The sequence below is a fragment of the Terrapene carolina genome, unplaced genomic scaffold (assembly GCF_002925995.2).
Source record: "Terrapene carolina triunguis isolate 2854851 unplaced genomic scaffold, T_m_triunguis-2.0 Scaffold192, whole genome shotgun sequence".
Taxonomy (NCBI): Eukaryota; Metazoa; Chordata; order Testudines; family Emydidae; genus Terrapene; species Terrapene triunguis.
Genome location: NW_020664543.1, coordinates 732,892 through 742,448, shown reverse-complemented (window position 1 = coordinate 742,448; position 9,557 = coordinate 732,892). Strand labels below are relative to the sequence as shown.

The 9,557-nt window shown below is 49.1% G+C and overlaps 1 protein-coding gene across 1 annotated transcript; it reads right to left on the bottom strand.

The window, feature by feature from the left end:
* Nucleotides 1–545: 545 nt before the first annotated feature.
* MCRIP1 (MAPK regulated corepressor interacting protein 1) lies at nt 546–8,614 on the bottom strand. Its single transcript, XM_026654487.2, has 4 exons — nt 8,505–8,614; nt 8,085–8,203; nt 2,707–2,808; nt 546–2,280 (listed from the first exon to the last, which is right to left on the bottom strand). The coding sequence occupies exons 1-4, from the start codon at nt 8,510–8,512 to the stop codon at nt 2,216–2,218; spliced, it is 294 nt and encodes a 97-aa protein (XP_026510272.1). The 5' UTR covers nt 8,513–8,614; the 3' UTR covers nt 546–2,215.
* Nucleotides 8,615–9,557: the final 943 nt, after the last annotated feature.

Below are 9,557 nucleotides of genomic sequence, written 5' to 3'. Positions count from 1 at the left end.
TGGCTGGGGCTGCACCACTTCCACCCCAGAGACCTGGGCCCTGACTCTCCTTTCAAACTGCAGCCTCAAACAGGTAATGGAGAGACTTTAAACATCAAAACTGGGAAAACTAGGAAGTAATTGGAAAAGCGTCTGAGTGCACAAGAGCTGTGGGTGTGCATGGCTACGCCTCTGCCTGAGCTGTGCACAGCTACGACTGACTGGGGCCCGGACACAGCTTGAGGGTTGAGAGCAAAGGGATGTGGAATCTGCAGAGGGACGAAGGATTGTGCATGCGTGGCTGCAGCACTGTTGTGCGGCGTCTCCTTGCTCCTTAGCTGGGCCTCCACGGGGGAGTTCAGCATGTCTCCAGAGTCGCCACCAGTAATGCAAGGCCCATCCCGCCATTCCCCTGGGGCAGGGTGTCCTCTCAGCCATTCCCCAGCTCTGCATGCCCTGGACAGCAGACCAGTGGCTGAACGGAAGTGGAAGCATGGGTGGTAAATCAGCCCCGTATCCAGCAGAGCCAGCCATGGAGCAATGGACAGATGTGCACAGAGACAAGCTCAAAAGGACTAACCAGTTTATTTACAACACTCCTCAAGTGACAGACAGAGCGAAAGAACAACGTAGGTCATTGACTTAACAACAAAGGGAAGGTAACAGTGACCACAAATCCTGCCTGCACCGCTCTTAGCCCTGCAGTGCCTGGCTGCCAGTGCCTGCCACCATCTGAGCTGGGCAGAGCACTTGGTAGCTCCCCTCCCTGTGAGCACCCAGGCAGGGGGCTGCTCCTGCAGCACTGCAGGGACAGGATGCTGGTCTCTGGGACCACAATGCTCCTGCAGTGCTGGTGACAGCCGCTCGACTGGTGGGGTTGTGCTTCACAGGGCAATAGTGATGGCAGAACCACTCAGAGTGGGGCCATGCTGAGACCTCCCAGCCTTGTCAGGTACTAGGGTCCCAAGAGGGCCATCTTCCGAAGTGCTTTCCGAGCCCGGGGGTGGGGAGAGGGCATTCAGCCTGGCACTGCAGCAGCAGCCTGCTGTAAACTGCCCGAGCTTAGGAAGTGAGCTGGGCTCCACTAGGGGCTGTGTAACTACCTCCCCCCTCCAGGCCCACCCCACAGAACAGGCCTGGCCAGGAAGGGGGTTACTGCATGGAGGGCCCAGACAGCTGGAGGGAGGGGGGCAGGAGGGCTGGGGAATCCCTCTAGTACTAACCTTGGGAGATGTCGCCCAGGCAAGGACGCAGATAGAAACAACTTCCCACAGTCAAGCCTCCCTCAGCAAATGCTGCCCCACCCCACCCCACCCTTCCTGCCTGGAAGGAGCTGCCAGGGCACCTGGCAGGGAGCGGAGAATAGTCCACGACTCCAGCTGTAAATGCACCTTGGTCTCTGGGGCTCACGGCCAAGGGGGGGCACCCCTCCTAGCTCCAGCGGGGTAAGGCCTGGCAGGAAGCAGCTCTGCCCCCCGAGCCATGGGACCTGCCCCAGCCCTGTTATGGGGAAGAGAGCCAGTCAGCGCTTTAATATGGACAATATCTTGGAGTCCCACAAGCCCAGAAGCTGTTAGCAACCAAGTGCTAGGGGCTCAGCTGCAAACTAACCCCACCAACTTGACAAGCAAGGGGAGGGGGAAGGGTCACCTGCCCAGCAGCACGGCTGTGGGGAAGGCCTGCAAGCCTGCTGGCACTGAGTTGCCATGGGCATGGGGCACAAAGCAGGGACCAACAATGCATGCTCCTCCTCCAGCCTCTGAACGTGCCCCACTGTCTCCTCTCAGCCTGTCCGCAGCAAGAGCTGCTCCTCGATACCTGGGGGAAGGGGTGAACTAGGCATGGCCTCCACTGGCCCAAACGCAGCCACTCAGCTCTGTCCTCCCTAGCAACAGAGTCCCAGGGACCACACCAACCACTCGGCAGCCAATAGAGCAGCCCAAGGCCGACTGAGGACAGAGCTGGGCGGAAGAGTAAGCTGACTTTGTGGGCCCAACACACAGTAGAGAAAGGCAGCCCAAGGGCGAGGCTACAGGGAAGGGGCAGGAATCCAGTACAACACGCTCTAGGCATCCGCAATGGAGTTCAAACTTGGGCAGCTTCAGAGCCAGCCCCAAAGCCGCCCAGCTCTTCCACGGGCAGAACACACACCAGAGGAGGAAATCAACACAAAATCTTCAAATTAAATTTGCTTGAGGACCTCAGGACACCAGCCAATCAGCAGGCAGAACCTGCCTTAGGATTTCTTAGCATCCTGTGTGTTTCTCCTCTTCAGATCGCTCAAGTCAACAGGTTTAAATGCTGTGAGGAGGAAGAGAGGAGAACTCAGTACGGGGGCTGGGCTCAGCACTGCCAGCATCACCCTACCCGCCCCCAGGACTCAGTTCAGGGGGTCTGCTCAGCACTGCATCACCCCTCCACGTTGTCAGCACCCACCACGCCCAACACACACTCTGTAGGAGTCCAGGCTCAAAAGCCACAGGTCTCCTCTGCCCCTCATCATGAAATGCCGTTTGTCTCACAGGATTGAAGGCTCCCAACCTGGTCACCCCCATTCACCCACCTGTAGCTGGATGGAGTGGTCAGAGCTGTACATTCAGTTAGGACAGGTCACTGGTGTCCTGAGGGGGTTCCTCCCTCTCAGCAGCCAGTGCTCTGCTCCACTTACTTGAGCACTGTTGGCACTTGTTCCCCTGGATGGGCCAAAAACCCCACCGGCAAACTCACCCTTTAGGCTGGGGTTTGGTATCTTCTCCACATACTCTTCCACCAGGCCCCTCTCACTGCCCGACATCTGGTTGCGAAGGTCTCGCTCCACACACTGCCAGGCTGGGGAAGGAGCACAGCGAGAGAGGGAGGGGAAGGTGCTGTCCCTGCTACGGGACACGCCTAGGGCTCCCTCCAGCTGCTCCCACGCTCTCATCCCAGCCCTCAAGAACCCCGTTCCCCTGCACACACCAGGGAACTTCACAGTTTCATAGAGTTTAAGGCCAGAAGAGACCATTAGATCATCTAGTCTAAGCTCCTGTATGTCTGTGACGAAGTGGGACTGTTCTTAATGTTTCCTCTGAATACTGTAGGGGTGCCTCAGTTTCCCCTAAGAAATGCATCTTAATATTAGTGGTTCAGCAAGATCCTCAGCAGTTCCTTTAAGACCTTTGTGTGTAAGTTATCTGGGTGTGCTGATATGAAAATGTTTAATTTTAGCAGATGCTGCCTCATACTCTCCTATCTTGTTACAGATAGTAAACTTTCTGTTCCATCCACATCATACAAGTTGGACACATAAGAACGGCCATATTGGGTCAGACCAATGGTCCAGCTAGCCCAGCATCCTGTCTTCCAGCAGTGGTTGGTGCCAGATGCTTCAGAGGGAATGAACAGAACAGGGAAATTTATCAAGTGATCTATCCCTGTCATCCAGTCCCAGCTTCTGGCAGTCAGAGGTTTAAGGACACCCAGAGCATGGGGTTGCATCCTTGACCATCTTGGCTAATAGCCATTGATGGATCTATCCTCCATGAACTTATCTAATTCTTTTTTGAACCCAGTTATATTTTGGCCTTCACAACATCCCCTGGCAATGAGTTCCCCAGGTTGACTGCGGTATAGAAATCATAGAATCAGAACTAGAAGGGACCTCGAGAGGTCATCTAGTCCAGTCCCCTGCACTCAAGGCACTATGCACAATGTGAAGAAGTACTTCCTTATGTTTGTTTTAAACCTGCTGCCTATTAATTTAATTGGGTGATCCCTGGTTCTTGTGTTATGTGGATGGGTAAATCACACTTCCTTAATCACTTTCTCCACACCATTCATGATTTTAGAGATCTCTATCATATTCCCCTTTAGTCATCACTTTTCTAAGATGAACTGCCAGCCTTTTTAATCTTTCCTCATATGGAAGCTCTTCCATACCCCTAATCATTTTTGTTGACCTTTTCTTTTTCCAATTCTAATATATTATTTTGAGCTGCGAACAATCAGAACCCCACACAGTATTCAGGTGGGTGGGTGCCATGGATTTATATAGTGGCATTAGGATATTTTTTGCTGTATTCGCTATCCCTTTGCTAATGGTTTCTAACACTGTTCACTTTTTTGACTGTTGCTGCACATTGAGCAGATGTTTTCAGAAGTATCCACGATGACAGCTAATTCAGACCCCATCATTTTGTATGTACAGTTGGGATGATGTTTTCCAATGTGCATTACTTTGCATTTATCAACACTGAAGTTCATCTGCCATTTTGTTGCCCAGTCACCCCGTTTTGTGAGATCTGTTTGTAACTCTTCGCAGTCAGTTTTGGATTTAACTAGTTTGAGTAATTTTGTATTGTCTGTAAACTTTGCCACCTCAATGTTCACCCCTTTTTCCAGATCATTTATGAATATGTTGAACAGCACTGGTCCCAGTACAGACCCCTAGGGGCACTGCTATTTACCTCTCTCCATTCTGAAAACTGACCATTTATTCCTACCCTTTGTTTCCTATCTTTTAACCAGTTACTAATCCATGAGAGGACCTTCCCTCTTATTCTATAACTTCTTAGTTTGCTTAAGAGCCTTTGATGAGGGATTTTCTCACAGGCTTTCTGAAAGTCCAAGTATATCCACTGGATCACCCTTGTCCACATGTTTGTTGACACCCTCAAAGACTTCTAATAGACTGGTGAGGCATGATGTCCCTTTACAAAAGCTGCATCGATTTTTTCACAACAAACTGTGTTCATCTCTGTGTCTGATAATTCTGTTCTTTATTATAGTTTCAACCAATTTGCCTGGTACTGAAATTAATTGCCAGGGTTGCCTCTGGAGACTTTTTTAAAAAATGGCATTATATTAGCTATCCTCCAGTCATCTGGTACAGAAGCTGATTTAAATGATAGGTTACATACCACAGTTAGTAGTTCTGCAATTTCACATTTGAGTTCCTTCAGAACTCTTGGGTGATACCATCTGGTCTTGGTGATTTATTACTGTTTAATTTATCAATTTGTTCCAAAACTTCCTCTAATGACACCTCAATCTGGGACAGTTCCTCAGATTTGTCACCTAAAAAGAACAGTTCGGGCATGGCAATCTCCCTCACATCCTCCGTAGTGAAGACCGATGCAAAGAATTAATTTAGCTTTTCCGTAATGGCCTTTTCTTCCACATGTATTCCTTTAGCACCTCAATCATCCAGTGGCCCCACTGATTGTTTGGCAGGCTTCCTGCTTCTGATGTATTTTAAAAAAATGTTGCTTTTGCTAATTGCTCTTCAAATTTTTTGTGCCCAATTATACTTTTACACTTGATCTGCCAGAGTTTATCTCCCTTTCTATATTCCTCACTAGGATAGGACTTCCAATTTTTAAAAGGATGCCTTTTTGTCTCTAACCACCTCTTATACTTTGTTGTTTAGCCATGGTGGATTTTTTTGGTCCTCTTATTGGTTTATTTTTTTAAATTTGGGGGTATATATTTTGTTTAAGTCTCTACTATGGTGTTTTTAACTACTCTCCCTACAATTTGCAGGCATTTGTGACTGTTCCTTTTAACTTCCATTTAACTACCTTACTCATTTTTGTGGAGTTCCCCTTTTTGAAGTTAAATGTGGTGGATTTTCCCCCTTACAAGTATGTTAAATTTAATTACATTATGGTCACCATTACCAAGCAGTTCAGCTATATTCACCTGTTGGATCAGATCCGGTGCGCCATTTAGGACTAAATCAATAATTGCTTCTCCCTTTGTGGGTTCCAGGACTAGTTGCTCCAAGAATCAGTCATTAATGGTGTCTAGAAATTTTATCTCTGCATCCCATCCTGAGGTGACATATATCCAGTCAATATGGGTATAGTTGAAATTCCCCATTCTTATTGGGTTTTGTGTTTTTGTAGCCTCTCTAATCTCCCATAACATTTCACAATCATGGTCACCATCCTGGCCAGGTGGTTGGTAGTATATTCCTACTGCTATAATCTTATTATTCAAGCATGGAATTTCTACCCACGGAGATTCTATAGTACAGTTTGATTGATTTTAAGATTTTTACTATATTTGACTATACTGTACATCCTCCTGTTTCATTCCAAATACTGTACAGAAATATCTATTGAACATTTCTGCATCTCTGTTTACAATTTTATCATCCGTCATGGGGTACTTCTTGTTCTGAATAGGTTTTAAAAATGCCTTATCTTTAACTCTATTGTCCATTGATATTTCATTGATTCCTTTGGCTTCTCTTACCAATCACCCACATTTTTTAACTTTTAACTTATATAAATTGCCATTTACTTCCATTCTTTATATATAAATTTTGTTTTATTGCTTCTTCCCCAACTCCTTTTAACCCGTCTGGCTTCTTGGCCAGCATAACTTTTTTCATGTCTGTGGAATCATGGCTTTTTGGGCATCCAATAGGATATCCTTGAACAAGTCCCAGTTTCCACTGACACTTCATACTTTAAATGTAATGTTCCCAGACAGTTATGGCAACGATTGCTTTTACCTTTGGAAAATGAACCCTTTTAAAGTTCTAAATATACATATTAGTGTTTGGTGCCATGTTCTGTTTCTACAACATAAACGTAATGAGATCATGATCACTGGTACTCTAGGCTACTGGTAATTTTTAGGTCACCAAGTAACAATTATTTGTCCAGCAGAATGAGGTCCAACCCCATCTTTCCAGTCCCCATTTCCTTATCACCCTGCTCCGAAGTCCAGTGTGTCTCCCTCCAACTTCACAGTGGGATCACATACATGAAAGTGCCTTCACTGAGGGCTTGGTAAAGAGGAAAGACTGCACTAGGAGGATGGGGAGGGCAGATACCTGCAAGAGCACAGGGGAACTGGCACGTCTGGCCTGGGTGCTGAGTACCTCATGCACAGTCACCCAGGCTCCTGCTTTAAATGGCACGTATGCATTTGCAGGCTGGCACTTCCCCCCCAGCCGGACTGCACCCCACTCCGGAGGCCACTTGCCAGCAGCTCCCTATGAGTGGCAGCTCACAGATAGACAGACACAGCACAGTTACATTCAAAGGGTTTCTTTGCAAACCTCAGGGATCGAAGCTTCATTTTACTTTTTAATTGAAGGACTAAATTCTCCAGAAATGGCCAGGGCCAAAGGTATGCCAGACACAAACATCACGCATCTGAAAATCCTATTCTGCCAGGCCTTGCCTCCCCTCCATAGTGCCACGTGACCCCAGGGGATTCAGCAACACAAAGACTGTCTGTTTCCTGTGCACAGACAGCACTCTGAGGAGCAATGGCTTCATTCAGTCGGAGGGCATTGCTCTTGGGCAATGGGATGTTGTTGGAAAGACCTTCCCAGACACTGGCAGGGGCTGAGAAGCCCTTAGAAGAGTCTCCTAAGGGTTGTTCAGCCAGGCTATGGAAGGGGCTTCCACACACACTAGGTCCTCTTAACTCAGTCAGTTCGAAATCAGTTTGATTCCTTTCTCCTTGTCTCAGCACAGCAGGCTCAGGAGACATGAGACAGCAAAACAGCTGCTGAGACAGGGACTGTCCCGCAAGGGAGTTTTACCTGGGCCTGGTTTGATTTGCTTCATGTGCACAGTAAGGCCTCACTCTTCTGGCTGAGACAGAGATGTCTGTTTAGAGCCTGTGAATGAGCAAAGCCACGTCTGCCACATAGAGGCCACCACCCAGTGCCTGCTCTGGGCTCATTCCAGTGTCGTATTTCTGCCATAGCAATTGGTGGGTAACAGAGTCCCACAGCAACGTAGACTCTCATTGCAAGGCATATTAAGTAGTCGCATCCCTCTTCTCATCACCACCCCGTAGGGAATGGAAACTAATGAGCCCTAGGCTATCAACGCGGAGAGAACAGCTCAGGAGCACACGATGGGATGAGCAAAGCTCCACACGTCCTCAGCTCGGGGAGGGAGCAGCAACCACACTGTTCTCTGACTGCTCCTTGCCCACTGCTCTGATGAGGCACCGTGGCAGGAAGCCCCTTGTGGAATTCCAAGGCTGAAAAGCAAGTGGCACCAGAGAGGAAGGGAGCCAGGGGAGAAAACGTGGCCTGGGGGAGTTGCAGATCCCGGATCACTCCAGCCCTGCCCAGGAGATGCCCACTCACCCACCTTCATAAATGAAGCGCACATTCTCCTCGTGAGCAGGGGTGAAAATCTCACTGCTGTTGCTTGGGGAGCGAGGGCTGCTGTTCCTCTTGCCATTGTAAACGACCCTGGAGACAGGGGAGCTGAAACCGAAGCCCAAATCCTGATGAGAGCCCATCGGCAGATGGGGAGAAGTGCAAAGCTCTGGAATGAACCTCAGAGAGGGAGTGCAGGAAATCCTGCAGCAAAGGCCCTGGCGCAAGCAGCCATGCAAGCTGGCACCTCCCCAACCCTTCAACCAGCAGCATGGCCCCGAGCTCAGGAAAAGTAAAGCCATTACTGTTCATGCCCTGCCTAGCCCCATGGCGTTCCCCACAAAGGGACTCCATGCCCCCGCCCCCGCCCCCATCCACAGGCTCTCTGCTATGTGTGAAAGTGTCTCACCTGGTCATGGCTGCCTCCTTACTCAGATCTCTCTAATCCTGCCTTTGCCAGCACAGACCTTGGCAGATAAGAGATGGATGCTGAAACAAAGTGAAACAGAGCTAAGTGTGTGTGGGAGCCACAGTGTCTCCAGACTGCCAGCACCTTCTCTATGCAGTCACTCCCAGCTGGGGCTTCATGTGCTCACATACTGCAGCTAAGAGCATAGCATCAAACCCTAGAAAGGTCACAGAGAGACCCAGGGAGTCAGCTCCTTAGCTTAGGTCTGGGTGGCTGCATTCTGACCCCAGCTGCTGCAGCGCTCCTCAAGAAGTAAATGAGAAGGATTTCAGATGCGGGTCTTACTACTTTAACCCCATTGATGCCACCAGTGATCAGGACAATGCCAGTACAGATGCAGTTGTACAACTTCCCTAATGAGGGCATAGTTACACTGGTATAAAAGTGCTTATAACCAGGATAGCTATTCCCACACAGCAAAGGGAACAAGCTATAGCCGAACAAGACATCTCTGCTCCAATGTAACTGCATCTACACTACGGCTTATACTGGTATAACTACAGTAATTCCTCACTTAACGTTGTAGTTATGTTCCTGAAAAATGCAACTTTAAGTGAAACAATGTTAAATGAATCCAATTTTCCCATAAGATTTAATGTAAATGCGGGGGGTTAGGTTCCAAGGAAAAATTTTGGGGGCAGACAAAAGGCATTATATACTGTACTGTACTGTACTGTGGTGGGGAGGCAAGGATGCTGGGGGGTGGGGGGGAAGTGGGTCAATTTGCCCCAGGCCCCGGGCCCACAGGGGCCCTCACAAGAATATAGTATTCTATAGTATTGCAACTTTTTTTTTTATGGAAGGGGCCCCCGAAATTGCTTTGCCCCAGGCCCCCTGAATCCTCTGGACAGCCCTGTGGGGAGGTGCCCCTGGCTTACCCCTGGGGCTCAGGGCTGGGGGTGCAGGGTCTGGGAGGGAGTTAGGGTGTGGGAGGGCGCTCAGGGTAGGGTGCGGGGTCTGGGAGGGAGTTAGGGTGCGGGAGGGCGCTCAGGG

Excerpts from the sequence above, each read along its gene's own strand:
- MCRIP1 (XM_026654487.2), bottom strand. Across the intron at positions 2,809-8,084 it reads TGTGCGCTTCATTTATGAAG|CCTGGCAGTGTGTGGAGCGA; the intron begins GTGGGTGAGTGG and ends CTCCTTCCCCAG. Across the intron at positions 2,281-2,706 it reads ACCAAACCCCAGCCTAAAGG|CATTTAAACCTGTTGACTTG; the intron begins GTGAGTTTGCCG and ends TCCTCCTCACAG.